The following is a 24,238-nucleotide window of genomic DNA, read 5'->3' as shown; positions in this document are numbered from 1 at the left end:
GAAGTTTTTAAATATAAGCGGGAAAGTAGTTATTAACAAAATCAAGGAAGAATTAAAGCACCACCCATTAAAAGTCAACCTTGTATTCATTTGTGATTATATTAAAGATAAAGAAGTACAAGAACGCAATTTTAAAACTGGGAATGAAAGAATATTACAATCAACTGACTTAGATGAATATATAACCTATGCTAAACAAAAACTATGTAGAGAGATGGAGGAATTTCAAGGTAGAGGATCAGGATGGACATTACATCAAATTAAACATTTAGAAATCAGCCTAAATAAATATGTACCATTACGAGCTTCTTCCTACATTGACCTTCCTAAACCAATTAAAGACAAGAAAGCAGTAATTAATGTTCAAAATAAAGATAATAAATGTTTCTTATATTCTATTGCAAGTTATTTAAAACCAGCAGAAAAAGAACCTCAACGACCTTCACACTATACAGAAATTGTGGATGAATTACAAAATAAATATTTTAATGGTATTGAATTTCCTGTACAATTAAAAGATATAGTAAAGTTTGAAAAGAGAAGTAACATATCCATTAACGTGTATAGTTATGATGATGAATATAATATATACCCACTTCAAATTACCAAAAATAAGCAGGACAAACACGTTAATTTATTATATGTAAAAGATGAAAATAACGATCATTTTTGTTGGATAAAGGATTTATCGAGATTAATAAGAAGTCAAGTAACAAAACATACTGAAAAATTATACTTCTGTGATAGGTGTTTAACAAGACGTTTTAGAAATGAGATGCAATTACAAGAACATGAGCTATATTGTAAGGAGCATGAATCTGTTAGAATAGAACTTCCAAAACCATATGATAATCAAATACAGTTCCAAAATTATAATAGATCATTTAGAGTACCATTTACGATATATGCCGATTTTGAATGTTTGTTATGTAAAATGGAAGTAGACCATAATTGTTCTAAAACTGTGAAGTATCAAAAGCATTTACCAATGAGTTTCTGTTATTATATTAAATACTCAAATGGTGTGTATAAAAGTCCTGTTAGTTATACTGGTTTAGATGCTGCAAAGGTGTTTGTGGAGAAGATAAAACAAGAAGCAATAGAAATAAAGAAAATATATAACAAAAAAGTTAAAATGAATGGCCTAACTAAAGATGAGAACGAGATATATAATAATTCCAATAGTTGTCATATATGTGAGAGAAACTTGAATGATTTACCACCAGCAATTGAAAAACAAATAAATATGTTAAATAAGAAAATACAATTCGCTAAAGATAATGATAGCATGATTGAAAAGTTAGAAGAATGGAAACATGAATTAGGAAAATGTTTAAAGGATATAAATAAAAATAAGGCAAAAGTAAGAGATCATGATCATTTAACTGGAAAGTTTAGAAGTGCAGCTCACAGTTATTGTAACTTAAGCTATCGAAATCCTAATTTTATTCCAGTATTTATTCACAACTTAAGTGGTTATGATACTCACCTGTTTGTTAAAGAACTTGCTTATGATAAGAATGAAATAAAACTAATTGCAAATAATGAGGAAAAATATATAACATACTCAAAATATGTGAAGGTTGATAAAAAGAATGGAATTAATTTACGATTTCTAGATTCATTTAGGTTTATGCCAAGGAGTTTAGCAGAACTAGCAAATAACCTTACAAAAGAACAATATAGAGAAACGTCAAAGTACTTCCCTAATGATTTGTTAGATTTAGTAATTAAAAAAGGTGTGTACCCATATAATTATATTGACTCAATTGAAAGATTAGAAGAAACAAAACTACCTTCAAAAGAAATGTTCTTTAATAAACTTACTAAAACCCACATCAGTGATGAAGATTATGAGCATGCGAAAAATGTTTGAAAGTTATTCAATATTAAAAATCTAGGTGAATATACAGAACTTTATAACATGACAGATGTATTAATATTAGCTGATGTATTTGAAAGTTTTAGAGATGTGTGTTTAAAAGCATATGGTTTAGATCCTGCTTGGTATTTCACTGCTCCTGGTTTATCGTGGGATTCAATGTTAAAGATGACTAAGATCAAACTAGAAATGTTAACTGACTATGACAAAATATTAATGATAGAAAAAGGTATAAGAGGTGGAATTTCACAATGTAGTAAGAGATATGTAAAAGCAAATAATAAGTATATGAAAAATTATAACAAAGACGAACCTTCAAAGTATTTAGCTTATCTAGATGCAAATAATTTATATGGATGGGCTATGAGTCAGCACATGCCTTACAAAGACTTTAAATGGGTTCAACCTTACATAAACATAATGAATATTCCAGATGATTCAGAAACTGGTTACATATTAGAAGTTGATTTAGAATATCCAGAATACTTACATGATAAACATACAGATCTACCATTAGCTCCAAAAAATATGTGTCCACCAGGATCGAAACATTCAAAATTATTAACAACGCTTTACAATAAAGAAAGATATGTTACTCACTACAGAAACTTAAAAATATATATGTCACTTGGGATGATATTAAAGAAAATTCATAGAATATTGGAGTTCAAGCAATCAAACTGGTTAAAGGAATATATTGATCTAAATACAAATATGAGAACAAAAGCTAAGAATGATTTCGAGAAAGATTTTTACAAGTTAATGAACAATAGCGTATTTGGTAAAACAATGGAAAACATTAGAAAGAGACCATTTATTACCTTAGAATGTGATCCAATGAGGGTGGAAAAGTTAATAGCAAAACCGAACTTTGATTACAGGACAATATTTACTGAAGATTTGTGTGCGATACATATGAAAAAAGAAAAATTGACCTTCAACAAACCTATATATGTTGGTATGAGTGTGCTAGATTTGTCAAAACTATTAATGTATGACTTCCATTACAACATTATGAAATCTAAATATGATATTGATATAGGCTTATGTTATATGGATACTGATAGTTTTATATATGAAATTAATACAGATGATTTCTACAAAGACTTAAAAGAAATGGTTGATTTATTTGATACAAGTGAATATGGAAAGGATAATCAATATGGAATACCATTAGTAAACAAAAAAGTATTAGGAAAGATGAAGGATGAAAACAATGGTAAAATAATGACAGAATTTATTGGGTTAAGATCAAAGATGTATGCATTTAAAGTTGAAAATAAAGAGAAGAAAAAAGCAAAAGGAATAACAAAATGTGTAGTAGCAAAAGAGTTACAATTTGATGATTATAAACAAACCCTATTCAATGATGTGAAAACATATAAAAATATAAATCTAATTCGAAGTTGTAAGCATGATGTGTATACCATAGCTGTAAATAAGTTAGCATTAGATTCGAATGATGATAAAAGATATATACTAGAGGGTGGTATAAGTACATTAGCTTGGGGACATTATAAGATATAGTTAAAATGTATTTATGTGTAGTTTAGTTTTAGGTCATATTTAATTAACTTTTATGTATAGTTTAGTTTTAGGTAAAATTTAATTAACTTTTATGTGAGGTGTAGTTTATTTTTAGGTCATATTTAATTAACTTTTATGTGTAGTTTAGTTTTAGGTCATATTTAATTAACTTTTATGTATACTTTAGTTTTAGGTAAAATTTAATTAACTTTTATGTGAGGTGTAGTTTATTTTTAGGTCATATTTAATTAACTTTTATGTATAGTTTAGTTTTAGGTAAAATTTAGTTAACTTTTATGTGTGGTGTAGTTGATAGGTGTTAGTGAGTAATAATGTATAGTTTAGTTTTAGGTAAAATTTATATTTTTGTCATAAAAGTTGTTTTTGTAATTTTATCCTTAGACATAGACAACCAGTAACGCGTTAAAAAATTATAAAAAATAGAAACCATTTACCGTTTGAATTTTGAAAATCGGTTAATATTTGACGATGTTATAGCAAGTTCAAAATTTCGGGAATTTTTTACGGGTTTATTTTTGAGTTTTCGGGAAAATGTTATTCTTTAAAAAAGTCTTAAAATTTTATTTGAATTATGGTATTATTTTTATTTTTTCGATTTGTTGAAACTTTGTGGAGACATTGAAAAAGGGAAAATTATCCTTTGGGTTATGCAACCATCTATGCATTTAGAAAGATTAGCTTTGTTATTAGTATTCATTTACCGTTTGAATTTTTGAAATCGGTTAATTAGGGACCGAGGAATTAAATAATAACGTTATTTGGGGGTGGGACTGTAAGTGTTGCCAACTCACTTTTAAAAATTATATTTATTAGTAATGGGGTGAATTCATCCCTATATGTTTTAAAGCGATATCTTGAAAAATTAAAATCCTGGAACGTTCCGAAAAAATATATTGAGTTGGAGACACTGATTTTTCTTTTTTGAACATTGATGTTTTAACTAAATTTCCCGGTTAGGTGGCTATGATCAATAAGTTACTCACCTACTCAATAGATGGTGTTGCATGTGGTATGTTTCAGAGTAATAAAAGCTAGAGAGTTGCGGACAGATTTTGTATCAAGAATTTTCTTCAAAGTGATGATCTTGAATCGAAAAAAGCGGGACAGACAACAAGCCGTGACAGCTAAGACAGACAGCCTGGACAGACAGCCAGGACGGACAGTTTTGGTGTCGTTATTATTACATACTCAGAAGTTCCAATGTTAGTACTGGAATCGTTCAAAATGAATCAGTGACAGATCACCTGTTCCGAAGTTGTATGTATTCCTTCTTATTGAGTTTTTAAAGCTAATTATTAACGGATTTTCATGATTCAAGTGTCAAATGAAAGCGTATAAACTGGAGATTAAGATGCAATAAATATATTTTGTTTAGGATTCCATTGTAAGTTTTTAGATGTAAGTTTTTTATGATTTTTGAAGTCGAAACCGGTTATAACCAGATTTAGTGATTTTTTGAAGTCGAAACCGGTTATAACCAGATTTTTGTAACCAGATTTAGTGATTTTTGAAGTCAAAACCGGTTATAACCAGATTTTGTAACTTGATTTAGTGATTTTTTGTAACCAGATTTAGTGATTTTTTGTAACTAGATTTAGTGATAGAATGCATTAGAAGTTATTATGAGTTAGATAGAAGTTATTTGAGATGTGATAGAAGTTGTTTGGGGGATAAAAAGTGTTAAAAATTATTAGGGGGTAGATTAGAAGATATTTGGAAGCAGGGGTGTGCTATGTTATTGGAGGGTGGGGGTGAAAGTGCGCTAGAACATACATTTATCCCCTACTAAGAAGCAACGTCGGATTGTTTTCTGCTGATATTCAACAGCGGTGATACCAATCAAATCACGTGTACAATATCTTACTAACTGACTATGATCCGAAGTATGACACTGTTCATGCTGTTTTTCAGCAATTAGCAAGTATATCTCTCCTCCTGGACACGCCGTGGCATCATTTTGAAATCCAGTAGCCCTAATTTCGCCACGCATGTTCGTAACAAGGCAAGTTATGAAATTTGGGGATGAAAGCGAAGATTTCTACTTTACAACCAAGTACACACAAAACTCCTCTTCCACTACGGCCACCTCCTATGCTGTCTGTAGTTATTCGTGGTGTAGAACCTCATCTTACTGATGATGAAATTCTTGCTGAACTTCATCAGGAGGGGATGAACTCCATCTGGCACGCCAGCACCTCTCCCCTTTCGATGCGAGAAGTGTCAACACTATAACTTACACCCAACAGCAGAATGCACAAACATAAATGTTTTTATTGTTCCCGCAAACATCCTACTAAAAACTGTTCAAACCAAGAACCACCATGTTGTGATCGCTGTTCTGAACGTCACCCAATGTACAGCTATAAATGTAAAGCTAAGCCTCAACCTGATCCAGCTAAGCTTTAATTTGTTGTTCCTATACTTTCGGTCGATGCACCAACTCCACCAGCAAATTCGTTATATCATCCAGTTACTGTAGAAGATTCCGTTTTCTCACTATTTCATTCCAGAACATTCATCCATTTTTCGTAACCATATTCTAACTCAAATCATGCATGCAGCCAAACTATTGTTTATTTTACAACTTTAGGCAACTTATTCCTGACCAACGTGCATTTTCAAATCCAACCACTTGAAGTTTATGTTTAATATAGATCATTCAACCTATTCACTTATATTCTTTATCATTATGAGTTACAACTTACTTTTTCTTAACATACGATCTCTGTTGACGCATCAAGTACTCTTTACACAGCTTCTCCAGGAAGAACAAATTGCCGCATTTGCACTAAATGAAACATACCTCGCACCATATTTAACGTGTTATATACCAAAGTATCATCTACTTCGTCACGACGCTCCAACAGGTCCACGTCTCTACGGAGGCACAGCTATTGGCATCCGGCACAATCTTCCTTATCGTGCAGTTACGGTTCCACCTACACTTCACCTTCCCGAACATAACATCACGACGATCTATTTTCGAGGCCTCACAGTTACCCTTGTCACCATTTACTATCGTCCAGGACGAGCTATCAACTATGATTTATTCCGCCAAGTTGATTCCAATTTCCAGCATTATATTATTATGGCCGACCTAAATTTTCATAGCCGCTCACAACGTGACAAGGAAAACTTTTTAGATTTTGTTCAGAATAAAGCAGGAGCTGAATTCCATAATTTACCGAAATCTACACGTCCTATCAGTAGCACTACTCCTGACGTAGTCATAACCCCATCTTCTCTCTCTCTCTTGGTCTACCCATATATCTGTGCTAGACTCCATAGGTAGCGACCATGTTCCCATCAAAGTCGAACTTCACTGTGTTCCTAGCACTCAGCCTAAGTCCTCCCCTCAGAAGGTTTACTGCGACCAAAGGGCAAATTGGGACCAATATCGTTCCGACTTACTTCGCTCCGTAACTTCGCTCACTATTCCCTAGTACACAATACGAATTTGATAGAACAATAACTGCTCCAACTACAGCCATACAGGACGCAGCACAACGTTCCATTCCAACAATCGAAGTTCAGTTACATAAACCTAAGCTACCTCCGCAATACTTACCATTTATTACAGCCTCACGCAGAACTTTCCGCGAATATCGAACTACCGGCAACCTTGAAGCGTTTAGACTTCATCACCAATACTTAAGGATCACTCATAACTATATCATTGCGTTTAACAAACGTCACCGGATCGAAACTTGCAACACACTTGCTAACGAAGCACATCTTAATAATATTGGAGCAAATTTTTTCAGCTAACTGGTACGCCATACTCCATTGTTCATAACCATCAAGCAGTCCTTACGGATACGGACAAGGCCAATATATTTGCTTCCTATTTTCAAGGCATTTTTACACCACTACCTGCTTGGTATAAACCAGACCGCTAACAATCAGCTATCAACAGACATACCGATGCAGCTTCTGCTTCCTTTCGACCATCTGCTGATCATACTTTAGAACCAAATAATCCTCAAACCATGGCAATTCACTCCGAAACTATTAGTAATGCACTTATAGGCAAACGGAATACTGCACCAGGCTTTGACTCTGTTACATATGTTCTCGTCAGACAGGCGTCTCATTCTTCCCTCATCTTCCTTAGCAGCATCTATAACTTTATTCTACGAACTGGATTTTTCCGCTCGACTGAAAGTATTCCAAAGTTCTTCTTTTCCCTAAACCAAAGAAGCCTCCATCAGAAGTCACATCCTACCGTCCTATTCACCGCACACGTTGTCTCTGCAAAATCTTGGAGCAAATCCTTGTATGTCGCATGTACGACCATCTCAACTCACATAACCTTCATGCAATTCACCAACCTGGATTTGGACCACATTTTAGCTCTCTAGATCAACTATTCCGTCTCACCACAGCCATTTATAATCAGTATAATACAGACTTTCCTTCTTGCCATGTAACGTTTGATCTGACAAGGTTTGGCACTCTGGTTTACTATACAAACTTCCTAACTACCTTCTACCAACCTCGTACATCCGATTCGTACATTCCTTCTTAATAGGGCGACTAGCTTATATCTCGATCAATGGAACACTATCTGATCCCATCTTCTTACAATCTGGGGTACCGCAAGGCTCATCTTTGTCTCCTTTATTATACTTATTGTACGTCGCCGACCTAGTCGTTCCTAATACCACCACAATATTCCAGTTTGCGGACGACACAACTGCACGCACTGTACGATCTATTAATAAAACAATGCAAGCAGCTATTGACGCATTTGTGCGTTGGTGTCATATATGGAGATTGAATATTAACTCTTCAAAAACACAAGCCATAGTTTCCTTGCCACGTAGACGCCGCTTCCGAGTACATCGAAATCCGAATCTACTTCATCTTCAGGTTGATCTTAGACCTGTTCCCGTGTCAACTACTATTACGTATCTCGGTGACATTTTTGATACTCATCTTACCTGGACTTAACATCTTACCAAACTCATAGGCCAAGCGCAAAACCGACTTAATCTTCTGAAACGACTAGTTGGCCAAACCTGGGGCTACGAGCACGTAACCATAATCAATACATATAAAACATTCATGCCGAGTACGATAACATATGGACATACCGCTTGGATATCTGTACCGTTAAAATTCTACCAAACACTTGCTAGTGTCGAGCGCCATGCAGTACGCCTAGCATATCGTATATGTCTCCCGCATCCAATGAGATTACTTTATGAGATGATCGACTTTCCGCCATTACTAAATCATCTTGAACAACTTCGTATATGTTATATCTGCAAACGATTTGCTCAGCACCATCCCCTGATGCTTGAAATCCACCGTTACGACCGTGATAACGATGCACCGCCCAATTACGTTGATACTCCCCTTCAGCAATTCATGACACTATATAATTTACAGTTAGATATGCTGCACACAGAAATCTTTGCAGTTTATTGCCCGCATGAAATTTCATCTCATATCTATCCATCTTACGCACCGTAAGTACCTATTAACAAGGGCCTCCTCTGTCCTCATCAGTTCCTGAATCACCCCAAGAACAGAAGATAACTTCATTCGTCTAAACTAACATAACCTAGTGATGTGACGTCCAGAGCACTTCATCTATTCCATCAACTACATTTGCAACTATGTTTTTTGAGTCCACAAATTTATTTTTTATTTCATGCTCTGTGTTCATGTAATAGCTAGCAATATTAACATGTTCACTTGTAGCACTTAAGATATTACTGTTCATGTATGTGTGTTTCTTTTTCTGAATAATTTCACTTAATCTATGATTAATATTAATATAATAAATAAATAAATAAATAATAAATATGAAACATCTTAGACCACCTATATTTCCTTCAACCCAATAAATCAAATTAAAGTACTTGAAGAATCAGAAGAAAGGGCACAACCCTTTAACAGGGATGACGGACAAAAAAATCGCGTTGCTTATCACAACAAAACCGTTATGATTATGATTATTTTTATATTTGGTACAAGCAGATCGGAGTCGTGGATGTTTTCACGGCTGTAAGTTTGCTTTAGTAATTGGAAAATTGGGGAAAATGTATATGTCCTAGATGTTTTTGATGTGCTTAAGGATTGTAGCATTTATTTAGTCAGACTATTGATATATACGGATTTCTTACTGTTTTATGTTTTATCTAAATTCACTTGCCTCAAACTTCCATATGGCTTGTTTGGCGTGTATTTCGCTAGCAATAAGCTTAATAAGGCTTGCTATTGATGAGTTGCGTTTAAACTTGGCTTGCGTTTGAGATAATTTGATTTACGTTTCACTTGTAAAGACAAGCTTGACGCAAGCCTTGCCAGATGTAACTAACTAGCTTGCCATAAGCTTGTCGCAAGCTTGCAGCAAGCAAACTGGCTTGCATAGTAGAGCTTGCGGCAAGTCAATTGACCTGCAAGGGAAAGTTTGCCGCAACCTTGAGACAAGTTTAAATTATTGTCTGGGTTCAATTTAACGTATCACAATTATATCTTTAGGCCAAGGGAGACGAATGGTTAAGGCAAGTGAATAATGATGGAATGAGAATGGGAGACTTGCGAGAGGAAACAGGAATACCCAAGAATACCCACGGACACGATATTGTACATCACAAACTTACATCACCGAGATCGAACCAGAAACCATATACACCAGAGGTAAGCTCACTACCACTAAGCCACCCTGCCCACAAAATTAAAGTTTGAGAGTTAATCATAATTTTGAGTTACATATCCTTAGCTGTATTGTTTATATACTATACGTTTACTAATGTCATATCCAAATAGCAGAATAGTTCATACCTCAGTATCAGTTTCGTCTTAATAGATTGTATAAGGTATACTTCAGTATCAGTTTCCTCTTAATAGTTTGAATACGGTATACTTCAGTAACGTGATTCATCTTAATAGTTTGAATAAGCTATACTTCAGTATCAGTTTCATCTTAAAAATTTGAATAAGATATCTTCAGTAACAGTTTCATCTTAATAATTTGAATAAGATACGTTTGAGTATGTTTCATCTTAATAGTTTGAATAAGGCTTACTTCAATATCAGTTTCATCTTAATAGTTTGAATGATATATACTTCAGTATCAGTTTTATCTTAATAGTTTGAATACGGTATACTTCAGTAACAGATTCATCTTAATAGTTTGAGTAATATATACTTCAGTACTAGTTTCATCTTAATAGTTTGAATAAGGTATAGTTCAGTATGTTTCATCTTAATAGTTTGAATAACATATACTTGAGTTTCATATTAATAGTTTGAATAAGTTATACTTCAGTTTCAGTTTCATCTTAATAGATTGAATAATATATACTTCAGTACCAGTTTCATCTTAATAGCTTGAATAAGGTGTACTTCAGTTTCAGTTTCATCTTAATAGTTTTAATAAGTTCTAATAGTCTTAATAGTTTCAGTACCAGTTCTTTGTCAGTTTCATCTTATTATATCTTAATTATCGTACAACATCAATTTTTAGGTTTACAAAAGAAATGATTTTCTCAATTTCCTAGAAAATTACACAGAATGATTTGGACTTATCCCTATCATTTTCTTCAGCTTAACGAGATGAATAGATTTACATATATCACATCTTTGATATTTATTTTGTTAAATATTAATAACACTGTTGACCGTTACTTTATTGTTGATCATTACTTTATTCTTGATCGTTAATTTAGTATCAGAAGTATTATTATTAGCTTTTTTTTAAATGCAATAGTATTTCATCGTTATATTGACTGTATATTTGCCAGTGAATCTCTATTGTTTCAATGCTATATCCTAAGGTTAAGTCATTCTTCGAGCATGTTTTATTAACATGCCAGGAGCAAGGTTCTCAATAAACATATTAGAACTTTCTGGATTTTGCCTTTCGTTTTTGTCTTTAAGAGTAAGTGCATTTACTTGTGAACGCACAATTACGTTGTAGCTTAGTGGTAAGATTGGACTTGTGGACAATTTCATATTATAAATACTGTAATTTATGTCTGTATTATTACACGCCGAGTTATCTTAAATTACTGTACATACATCTAAACGAATTCAAGGATGACACTATAGCACATTTTCCACTGAAACAGTAATTTTGTCACGTGATCGCACTTTACAATGTTCGACTCGAAACATGGAAGTGTAATTCCCGTTGACCGAATCCAGGATTCCCTTATTACAAGCAGTGTTTCTTCCAGACATGCTTTTCTTGGGGGGCAGTGTCCACCCCGGAGCTCTGAGAGTGGTTGCCCTCTCGAAGGAGACTCAAGAAATAATCTATAATATAATAATAAATAGAATAGAACCATCAGTGCCCTCCGAATACTAAGTGTTTTCCCCCCAGGAACATTTTTTTTTTGAAAGAAGCATTGATTTCAAGTACTACATTGTTGCTCGAAAATCTGAATTCGTATTCCAAGTTACATTTTTTTCTCTTTTATTTACGCCTTAAAATTCAGTCTAGAACGTTTTGCGTTATCAGTAATCGAAAATCATACTAACCACATACACAACCAAATTTATTTTTCACATTTACTTGTATATATTTATCTGGTGTCTTAGTCTCAGTGTCTCAGTGATGTCTCAGTGTTTCTTCTCTACTATCTAATATTAGTACTATCTTATATTACCGAGAATTCAAGTTATCAGGAGGACGATGTGCAGTCAGAAAATGCTCACGTTAATCGTCCCTCCCGGTAAGTAAGCTTTCAAGACAGAAATTTGAGAAAAGTTCTTATTTATACATATTGTATTATCAGAGTAAATGTTACACAAATATATGGAAGTTACGCAGTTTTCCACAACAAGTACTTGAATTTCTATTTGTTTGATAAAAAAGAGAATGTGATGAAGCAACCGCGGCTCCTGTTATAGTTTGCAAACCGCCTATTTGATAGTTTCTGAATTATTATATTAGTGTTTGATACCTTCTTCTTTAGCGGAAGACAATGCCAATGTATCTGTCATATAAAAAAAGAGCTGGAAGAGGAAGAAAGATTTGTGTTTATAATTACAAGAGAGCTGTAACACTCGTGGCATATGACAGGAAACTGCTGCTTCCTCACATGAAAGTGCACTGTACCTCTATCGCTCTTATCATCTCGTATTATCCACAAGCATTTGCAGTCATTTGGCAATTGCCAGCAACCTTCTTTCATAGTAGTTGATGATGCTTATGTATAAAGGGTGATATGTTTATGTACTTTATTTACCAATCACGCATATCACATCCACAGCTAATGAACTGTATGATTAAACCCATATTACTGATTCACCCAGATATCATGAAGGAACGAGAAATAAGACTTGACGAATAGTTTAGATGTTACTTGCTTCGATTCTTATTCAAAAGTACATGCGTTAATATGATAAATATGACATGCTTTGTTCATATGTTAATATAATGATATAATACTTAAATATTAGTACAATGAATTACTTATCTTAACTTCTTTTTGCAATTAATTGTTGCTAGCTTGCTGCTAAACCACATGGTAGTTTGTTAAACCATCATACTTTGTCTTCGGTCACACATAAACTGAGTAGCACTCTAAAACACTGTTAAGAACATGTAAATCTTGTATATTAACATGAGTGTTTTTTTTTAATTTTGAGTAAATATGCTTTTCTAAAAGTATGAATGAATATGCTTGCCTAGTTGCACTTCGCAGCACATTGTCGAATGCACAGACACAACTTGAATAGCACACTGAAGACACTGTTGCCAGCCAATGCAAACACAACTCACTAAAACTCACCAGAAAATCACTAAAAGGATCACAAAGAATTCACTAAACCACTAAACTATATACAAAAAATGAAACTAATATGAATAAAAATAATGCAAGCTTATCCATGCACATATGCAAGCTTACCCATCCTCCCCCTCCTTGATTGGACACAATCAATTAATATTTTAGGGGTAAAGGAATTAATTTAGCAACACTGCGCCGAAAAATGCCACTTTTACACTTCACAGTTGCCACTCGCACTAAATTATCACTGCCCGGATGAACTTCTTCAATCACACCTAACTTCCACACTTGAGGAGGAACATTGTCTTCTTTTAACAATACGACCATGCCCAGTTGTAGATTAGGCTGAGCTGACTTCCATTTTCTTCTTTGCTGTAACTGGTTGAGGTAATCCCTTGACCAACGTTTCCAAATATGCTGCTTCATTTGTTGAATCCGTTGCCATCTGCCTAGTCTGTTGATTGGTGCGTCCAGTAGATCTGGTTCCGGAAGGCTGAGAAGTGTAGCTCCCATCAAAAAATGTCCTGGACTGAGATACATTGGATCTGTAGGATCGTTGGAAATGGCTGTCAATGGTCTTGAATTTAGAATGGCTTCAATTTGAATAAGTAACGTGTTCAACTCTTTGTATGTCAGACTTGCTGTTCCTACTACACCCCGTAGGTGGTATTTTATTGAACTTTCCCATGACCCCGTGTGAAGAGATCTGGCAGGAATGAATTTCCATTTAAAACCTTCTTGAGCTGAGTATTCCAGGATCCTTTCGGTTAGTCTTAGATTCAAAAAATTGTTGCAATTCTCGATTGGCGCCAACAAAGTTTGAACCATTGTCGCCACAGATAGATAAGCATTTACCTCGCCTAGCAACAAATCTCTTCAATGCTGCGATGAAGGCTTGAGAAGATAAGTCTGAAACTATTTCTATGTGAACTGCTCTAGTGGCTAAACAGATGAATAACGCTACATAGACCTTCATTTGAATTTTGATGTGAATTGTGGGCTTGACATAAAAGAATCCTGCGTAGTCCACTCCCAAGTGTACAAATGGTCTTGCTTCATTTACTCTTTCCTTGGGTAAGTGTCCCATTAACTGTGATGAACTTGTTGATCTCCACTTGAAACAAACCAAACAATTGTGTACTATTGCCTTGACCATCTTCTTAGCTCTTGGAATCCAATATCTGGTACGCAAAGATGCAATAAGAAGCTGTGGTCCTGCATGAAGCAACCTTTTATGTTCTCCTTTGACTATCAGGTGGGTGAAATTATGTCCTGCAGGTAGGATGAATTGATGCTTGTTGTCGTACTCCAACCTTTGAATGTTCCAATCTTCCTCCTACTCTTAGCATTCCTTCCGTGTCCAGAAATGGAAAAAGATCCTTGATTGGGCTCTTTGTTGAAACTTCCATTTGTTGCCGCAAGTTCAATATTTTTTGATGATAGGTAGTATGTTGTACTATCTTGATACACCTGTGTAACGCTAAACGAAGTTCCGAAGCGTCAAGACTATCAGTTCTTCTTTCTGATTTCTTGGAAAGACAATTATGTTTGAATCGCAAACAATGCGCTACTACTCTCAACATTTTGTTTAACGATGAATACCTTTTCATAAAGCTTGTTTCATGAACTGCCACCAAACTTATCATGACTTTCTTCTCTTCTGGAATATTAGCTGGCTCATTTTGTTCTTGACATGGCCATTCTGCTGTGTGAAGAAACTTTGGACCATGCCACCATTCTCGAGACTGAATAAGAGTGTTGGGATCCGCTCTTCGACTAACTATGTCTGCCGCATTTTTTTTACTACGCACGTGGTGCCATTGATTGATTGATGTGATTCTCTGAATTTGAGCAACCCTGTTGGATACAAATGTCTTCCAACGATTGGGAGGTGATTTGATCCATGACAAAACTATCGTCGAGTCTGTCCACAGGTGTATACCACTGACCTCTATATTCAATATGGATAGTGTTTTGTCTATTAGCTTTGAAAGTAACAGTGTTCCACATAATTCCAATCTAGGCAAAGTGTGCTTCTTCAGTGGTGCAACCTTAGACCTTGAACAAAGTAAATAGACTTCAATGTTTCCTTGATCGTCTGTAGCCCTGATATACACCACTGCTCCAAAATTTTCTTCACTTGCATTGCAGAAACCATGTAATTGAATTTCCTTAACGTTCTCCGAAAACATTACTTTTCTTTTAATTTGTATCTTCGCCATCGCAGGTAACCAAAACATTAATTGATTCCACTCAACTTGTAGGACTGTGTCTAATGGGTCATTCCAATCCATTCCTGTCTTCCACAACTTCTGTAAGAAATTCTTGTATTTGATAACAATTGGAGCGATTAGACCTAATGGATCGAAGATAGATGACACTATACTGACGACTTGTCTTTTTGTCATTGCAACATTACTTTCTACTGCAGTTCCGTGTTTACAAATTTTGTTCTAAATTACAAGTTAGTCTGTTAATGGAATCCACGCTATTCCTAAAGTCTTAACACCGTCTTGCTGACCAAGTATGATAGGCTGTTGTTTTTCCCTGAAGTCTTCGGGAACTCTTTGAAGTACTTCTTCTTTGTTAGAACTCCATTTACGAAGCTTGAAACCTGCTCTGCTTAAAATACTAATAAGATCCTTCTGTAGTTCTAAGGCCTTTGACACGTTTGGTACTGATTTTAACACATCATCAACGTAGAAATTGTGCTTTATTACTTCTGCTGCTTCTGGAAATTCCTTGGAATTTTCCTTCGCTATTTGCTTCAGACATCTTGTTGCCAAGAAGAACGCTGACGAAGTCTCGTACGTCACTGTTTGTAACTCATACGTCTGGATCGGTTCTTCTACTGTGTTTCTCCAAAGGATGCGTTGTAAACACTTGTCCTCATCATAAATTATTATTTGGCGATACATTTTCTCTAAGTCTGCTGTGAATGCAACTGGATACAACCGAAATCTTAAAATAATGGAGTACAAGTCATCTTGAACAATTGGCCCAACTTGAAGAATGTCATTCAATGATTTGCCATTAGACGTTTTTGCACTTGCATCAAAAACCACTCTTAATTTAGTTGTTGTACTGTCCATCTTGAATACAGGATGATGTGGAAGATAACAACTGCTGCTGCTGTTCACGTCTTCTGTAACTTTTCGCATATGACCCAGACTTAAATACTCATCCATGAAGGCGGCATATTGTTTATGAAACTCAGGATTTTGTAGCAATCTTTTTTCAAGCTGCTTAAATCTTTGTAGTGCCATGTTGTAAGACTCTCCTAAAACTGCATTCTCTTCCTTCTTTGGTAATTTCACAATAAATCTTCCGTCTCCATTTCTGGTTGTATTTTGTAAAAAATGTTTCTCACAATTTTTTTCTTCCGGCGTGTAAATCTTAGTCTGAAGATCTTCGAGTTCCCAGAATTTTCTCAATTGTGTATCCAAGTCTGTCTCCATCTGAGCAAAACATGAAATTACCGACTGGTTAGCTTCTTCGGGTATTGAAGGCATATTTCCGACGACAACGTATCCTAGCTTCGTTTCCTGCAAAACTGGATAATGTCCTTTTTTAGTCTTCTGGCCTGGCTCGAGGAGACTGTAGAATAACCCCGCACCTATAAGCATGTCTACTGACGACGAGCGATGAAAATTTGGATCGGCTAAGCAAATATCCCTTGGCAAGTTCTAATTACTGTAATCAATATCCTTAGAAGGTATGCAACCTGTAATGTTTGGCAATACTAAACAATCGACCACTGCATTAAAATCACATGTTCTTGAATAAATATGAACTTCAACACTGTACTGAGCTTCGGAGGTTATAGAATTGATACCTCTAATGGAAACACGATTTTTCGTTTTCTTGAGACCTAGTCTATGAACTAAAGCTTCGCTTACAAAATTCGATTGAGACGCTGCATCTAATAACACTCTGCATTGTTGAAAACGACCTCTAGTGTTTGTTACGTTAACTAACGCTGTTGCTAATAAGACTTGCTGACCATAATTAATCTTAAATGAGCAATAAGAGTCCTGTGGTTGAACTTGAACCTGATTCTGTTCCTTAACTTTAGGTACATTAGTTGTATTGTTATTTGTTTTGCTTGAACTTGCTTTGTTAGTAGCCTCCTGAGTAGTATCTTCTTGCAACAGTGTATTATGCTTAAAATTACATTTCTTGCAAGTACTTGATTTGCTTGCCTTTACTTGATGTTTATTACCTAAGCAATTAAAACATAATTTATTTTGCTTCACGAGCTCCTTTCTTTGATTAATGTTAGCACTCAGAAATTCTGGGCAGCGAAAAACAGCATGCGTTTCTTTGCTACGGCAAATATTACATGCATTTGGAAGCACAGTAACAAACGAATTCACTTGACTGTTATTCTCTCTTTTTACTTTGGAATCTACACTTTTGTTGTCATAAGTACTTTCAGATTGAGTAGGACGAATGTTTTCTAACATTTGACAACGACCTTCTAAAAATGAAAATAATTCCGATAACGATAGAAAGGAGTCACTACTTTGCTCAACTTCCCATTCCCTTTTGCTTGCCGAATCAAGTTTTTCTACTAAATGTTGTGTTAGGAGTACGTCATGCAAAGGTTTGTCCAAATTCAATGCTTCAAGGGTTTGAAAATTACTACGTGCAGTATTTACAAATTGGCGTTTTTTTTCATTACTGGCTTGATATTGAGCAACCCTCGTACATACGTCGAAGCTATCAACCGTTTGTTTTCGTAGCGTTCAACAAGAAGCTTCCATGCAATTTCGTAATTTACTTCTACCGTTGGCAGATTTGCTATTAATGTAAACGCTTCTCCCTTGAGCGATGTGCTCAAATATTGAAATTTACAAATTGTGCTTAATGATTCGTTATTGTGAATAAGGCAAATGAAAATGTCCTTAAAGGGCGACCACTAATCGTATTTACCGCAAAATATGGGCCAAGAAAGTTTAGGCAACTGTACTGAATTGCTAGAATTTGTAGCTTTGTTATTTGCTGTCCCTGAATCCGTTTTTTGTGCAAAACTATCAATTAATTCTTGTAACTTAACCTTTGAATCATAATACAGTTCCTCGAATGTAATTCTGTGCGATTCTTGTTCACCTGTCTCATCCAAGAGCTCTATTTCTGACTGTATCTCATCAAACTTAATAAAAACTCCTTCAGGTGCAACTAGCCTCGTTCTTACTTCCTGTATGCTAGGTTTATTTTCATTCTGTAGTTTTTGAAGAAATGTCTGTATTCTTGTTGCCTCACCTTTGACCGAAGCACGTTTCTTAATTAATTGACCCAACTGCACTTGTGCCATTGTTTCAGTCCTTCTTTTTTAACTACACGACGCTGACAATATATTTTTCTTTTTACTTCTGAGTGACCTATAAACGTGTAACCTTGAATTCAGCTGGGTTGAATGCACACACACCACTGTACTGATATGGACAGTTCTGTCCTGCCTACGACAGCAGCACCCACACAAACACACACGAGAACAAACAATTCAAAGTCACGTTTCTCGTTCTGATATCCGGCCCGGAGGACCAAAAAATTATGATGCTTATGTATAAAGGGTGATATGTTTATGTACTTTATTTACCAATCACGCATATCACATCCACAGCTAATGAACTGCATGATTAAACCCATATTACTGATTCACCCAGATATAATGGAGGAACGAGAAATAAGACTTAACGAATATTTTAGATGTTACTTGCTTCAATTCTTGTTTAAAGGTGCATGCGTTAATATGATAAATATGACATGCTTTGTTCATATGTTAATATAATGATATAATAAAATACTTAAAAGTTAGTGCAATGAATTACTTATTTTAACTTCTTTCGGCAGTAATATTATTGTTTGCTTGCTGCTAAACCACATGGTTGCTTGCTAAACCATCATACTTTGTCTTCGGTCACACATAAACTGAGTAGCACTCTAAAACACTGTTAAGAACATGTAAATCTTGTATATTAACATGAGTGTTTTTTTCTAAAAATTTTGAGTAAATATGCTTTTCTAAAAGTATGAATGAATATGCTTGCCTAGTTGCACTTCGCAGCACATTGTCGAATGCACAGACACAACTTGAATAGCACACTGAAGACACTGTTGCCAGCCAATGCAAACACAACTCACTAAAACTCACCAGAAAATCACTAAAAGGATCACAAAGAATTCACTAAACCACTAAACTATATACAAAAAAATGAAACTAATATGAATAAAAATAATGCACATATGCAAGCTTATCCAGTAGTAGTTAGGAATTTCTCCACTCAGCAGCTCTTGACTAACCTTATCCGTCGTAGCTAGTAAAGAAGGAGTGCGATGAAAGAACCAGTCTGCGAAAGAAAAAATAAATACGAGGGTAGATTAATAAGTAACGAAAAACATTTTTTCACACAACATTATGTTGCTCTGCAGCGCGAAGATCGAAAGAGGAATATTTAGACTTTTGCGGTGTAGTCGGCAGGTCTTCAATTAGGTTTACCTTCAGCGACAGGACCACAAACTATTAAACAAAATTGGTATTTGTGTTACAGACATTTACTTGTGAAGGGCAGAGAGGTCGAGCTCTTTTTTACAGGCAGAAAGACAAGACGACTGAAATTCACGGACAGATTATGTGCGTGTGCAGGGAAGACAGCATGAGTCGCAGACATGTCTTCAAGTGGTGCAAATTCTTCGAAGAGTGTCATATGAGCCTTGTGGACATGCCATGCTCCTTAACAGCATCATGCGAACAAATTTCATGTCCATTGATGAGTCATTTTATAATGATCGATAAATTAATTTATTGAACATGTTAACAGTTTGTACTGTACATTGTATGATGTGCACATGACAAACTGATATTTTGTAAACTGACTACTTGATGTGTCCCCAAGAATTTCACAGATGCCCATAAGGGGCAGTGAATCCTGACATGACTAAACCATCTTCCACGGTATGCTGATAAGAGACATACTTTTCGGGAAAGTATCGTTGCTGATAACGGGTTCTGGGCGTAGTACTAGTGTCTGGGATAAAGTATGGCATCCATGGAATGAAAATATACTGATTCCTCAACAAAGAAAATATTCACGTTTGCTCAGTCTTCAAAAATAAAGTGTTAATTAATGTATTCGGTGATACACAAGGGATTCTACTAGTGGATTTTGTAACACACTGGATCCTGTGTAACTGTATCGTACGAAGCAATATTGAATTAGATATTTGCGTCATGGGCTTCGAGACAAAACCCCGAACATTAACACTGCAAATGTCAAATTCGTTCATAACAATTTACGCACCATGTTGCTGCTTCTGTTCTGAGTAATTCGAGAATTTGGGCAGTCCCGTGCTGTGGAAAACCAGCACCCGGGACAAGAGTATACTACGGCGCCCCCATGCATATATTCCAAGTAATTTTCCTTTTTTTCTATTTTTCTCCCGAAATTTGCGCCCACTTACTTCGGCGCCCGAGGCCGTTTTCCCGCTCGCCCTCCCCACGGCACGGTACTGAATTTGGGTAGGAGATATAGGCCTAATCTGGGACGATCAAACTATTACATTTCTGGTCCGATTAAGAAATTCTCTGTCGTCCCATGTTTCAATTTCAATAACAGAGTCAAATCGGTTGTACTATATTCTCCAATGACAGACTTCTAGGCTATTTTGAAATACGTACTATGACAGGAGTATTAAGAGACTTTGAAGTTATGCTCGAATGTAGTTTTAATATGAGACTTTATCTTATATAGCTGTAATCTTAATTTGTTAAATATTGCACTTTCGTATGCATAGTTACTTGCTTCATCTTCATAGCGTGGTGGCATTGTAAACAACAGAATTAAAGTCATTCCACGAGGGCAAAGAGTGGACTCTCTAAAATTATCTCATTCTGTTCTTAATTTTCCTATAAAAATAAAGTACTGTGCATTATGTCTCATTTTATTGTTAGTGTGATTGTAAAATATGAAAATGCTTTTAATTTATGCAATTATCCAAATATACTTCATGAATTACAGTATGTGGTATATTTCACTAGTGTTTACTAAGACCAATGCAACTTTTATTGAGAGAACTATTACTTATAGACATACCTTGAGCATACATAAAGTCAATCTCAACTATAACAGGTTTTCATACAACTTTTGGCTTAATATACTTCCACGCTATGTTTCTGGAACGTTCTCTTCCGTATAGCTGCGTATGCTTCCTAATTAATAAAACAGTCAGTTTGCAACACTGATACTCGTGTTGTTTCTCTACATCACCTATTAAGGTTTCACTACACGCCTTCATGTAGTTCAACATTAAAACTTCTTTTAGTCCCTAATGATAGGACTAAAAGAAGGCTTATCCTACAATGATGGTCTACATTTGCTGCAATTCTCTTAATTTTCCTCCAAATTTTATATTGCTTTTCTGGTATCTGCGATACTTAACCTCTAGCTTTTCTAAGAATGAATGCAAAACTACAATGTTATGAAATTAACATAAGATTTTCACAGTGATTTTGCAAAAAGAGTATATTCTACTGGCAGAGAAATGTAAGATGTCTCCCTCAGTTAAAGCAAAAATAAAAATAAATTTACGAAATGAATGATTCCAAGCCAAAAGTATATTGGACAAAGTGTGTGGTGAATGATAATCCTGCAGCAAAGTGACAATTAAAATTTAATAATTTCAGGACCTCCAACTACTGTAACCTACCAATGGTGACCACCCTTTTCGTTCAAAGGACATTTCGTCCAGAGACATTCAGTCCAAAGACATTTTGTCCAGGGACATTTGGTCCAAAGGACAATTCGTCCAAAGGACATTTCGTTCAAAAGAGAATTGGGCCAAAGGACATTTTGTCCAAAGGACAATTGGTCGAAAGCACATTTCGTCCAAAAACATTTGGTCCAAAGGACATTTGGTCCAAAAACATTTGGTCTAAAGGACATTTCGTCCAAAAGACAATTGGTCCAAAGGACATTTCGTCCAAAGACATTTGGTATAAAAAACATTTCGTCCAAAAGACAATTGATCCAAGAAACATTTCGTCCAGGGATGTTTAGTTCAAAGCACATTTCGTCGAAATGACATTTGGTAACGCTTGGGGGTCCGGGGTTTGTTTCTATTAGAAGAGTAAATGTGATGCCTGTAACATTATGACTCAGTAGCTTCTTATTTCTAAAGGAAATTTGAAATAGAGATTTAATCCGCAATTTTCATTTCGATAGAACAAATATATGCTGAGATATTCAGAAAAACGTAAACGCTTGAAAACAAAATGGCCGAACAACAGGAATGAGGGAAAGGTTGGATTGTGAAGTATGTTGCTGCAATAACTGCTGGCATGATATCTAAAATTTTAATGTTGTGAATGAAATAGTTTTAAAATAAGTACCGATAACTAAAATTAATGGAGTTTAAATTTGAGTAAGTTAAATATTAGGTATTCAGACCCTTCTGTTAGAAAAGTGAAAAATAATGTGTGGTTTCTTTGAAAAAATACTGAGAATAGAAAAATACACATGTGTGAAATATATTCTATTTACCGTTAATAATATTCTTAAACAGTCACATTCTTGGCTGCAACATTGTGATAAGTGATTGACAAATATAAGATGAAAGTTGGAACATTTCGTGTAGAATATAGGTATCTTTTCAGGTTAGCCATAAGTCTGGTTTCTATTCGTAGACTATTGATAATGTGTAACTCCGGCAGTCGTTTCTACATAATTAGTGAGTTGTATGTCAAACCAGAATTGTTCACTTTTCTTGTACTTTTATTTCAGTGTTACTCCTCATGCAAATACAGTATATACTTTGGCTTTCATATTAATTTTCTCGGTACAGTATAGTACATTTAAGATATCCATTACAAAGTCTCAAACCAAATAGAAGATTCACATGACCATGTGGAGGCAATGTTGTCCTCAAAGGAAGAGGGAGTTTGCTTTTCAAAGGGTTGTTTATCATTTCGGGAGGAGGTGAATTCCTTAACCAACGAAGCTAAAACTGTATTTTTGTAAAATTATGAATGAAAGCAAAGAAAGGTGGCCATTTTGTTTTTGCGGCATTAACGTTTTTCTGAATATCTCAGCATATATTTGTTCTATCGAAATGAAAATTGAGGAATAAATCTCTATTTCAAATTTTCTTTAGAAATAAGAAGCTACAGAGTCATAATGGTATAGGCATCACTTTTAATCTTCTAAGTGAAACAAACCCCGAACCCCGAAGCTTTACCGGACCAAATGTCATTTGGACGAAATGTTTCTGGGACCAATTGTCTTTTGGACGTAATGTTTCTTGGACCAATTATCTTTTGGACGAAATGTCCTTTGGATCAAATGTCTTTTGGACGAAATGTAATTTGGACCAATTGTCTTTTGGACGAAATTTCCTTTGGACCAAATATCCCTGGAAACTAAATGTCTCTGGGCGAAATGTCCTTTGGACGAAACGAACCCCAACCCTACTAATACCATAACTCGCGTTTCCGCTGTTTCAAAATATCAATATAAAGGTACTTGTTTTAAGCATATTCAAAATATATTTCAAATAATAGAGTAGGCGGCGATGATGATGATAATTACCGAAATGTATTATTTGACGCATGTATATTGTTCCTCTGACGTTCAATGAGCGACATTCCGATAGAACCAAATATGCGTAGCGAAACAAATGATATTTCATAACTGACCATTCCACATATAACATTCTCGATAAAATGCATTTTGTTGGGGAACTATGCAAAAACAATGGGTCTTTCTGAACGCATCACTGCTGCAATGTGAACAATGACAGCTGGAACCATTGCTTTGAAAGCAAGAGGTATCCTCACACGATCTTCAATTTTGTGGTATGTACACTCATGTCCAAAATGATTGTTGCATATCTATAACTGTCTTCTCGTAAGAATATAATTTGATAATGATTTTGCAGAGTACTTTTAATACTGATACTATGTGTATAATCGGGAAATGTATATTTGATGTAAATTTCATAATAAAAGAATTATAAATACGAAAAATAGGATGAGCAAAACTAAATGTTGTTAAATGGATAA

At 35.0% G+C, this 24,238-nt stretch overlaps 2 protein-coding genes across 2 annotated transcripts; both read right to left on the bottom strand.

Moving 5' to 3' along the window:
• Window positions 1-13,332: 13,332 nt before the first annotated feature.
• Window positions 13,333-14,007, bottom strand: LOC145685475 (uncharacterized). The gene has a single exon (XM_081757873.1). The coding sequence runs from the start codon at window positions 14,005-14,007 to the stop codon at window positions 13,333-13,335; it is 675 nt and encodes a 224-aa protein (XP_081613999.1).
• A 1,637-nt stretch (window positions 14,008-15,644) lies between these two features.
• LOC145685474 (uncharacterized) lies at window positions 15,645-16,805 on the bottom strand. The gene has a single exon (XM_081757872.1). The coding sequence runs from the start codon at window positions 16,803-16,805 to the stop codon at window positions 15,645-15,647; it is 1,161 nt and encodes a 386-aa protein (XP_081613998.1).
• Window positions 16,806-24,238: the final 7,433 nt, after the last annotated feature.

This window comes from Thermobia domestica, chromosome 5 (assembly GCF_964235325.1).
Source record: "Thermobia domestica chromosome 5, izTheDome1.hap1.1, whole genome shotgun sequence".
NCBI lineage: Eukaryota > Metazoa > Arthropoda > Insecta > Zygentoma > Lepismatidae > Thermobia > Thermobia domestica.
The sequence above is the reverse complement of the archived record's forward strand: the minus strand, read 5'-3'. Positions and strand labels throughout refer to the sequence as shown.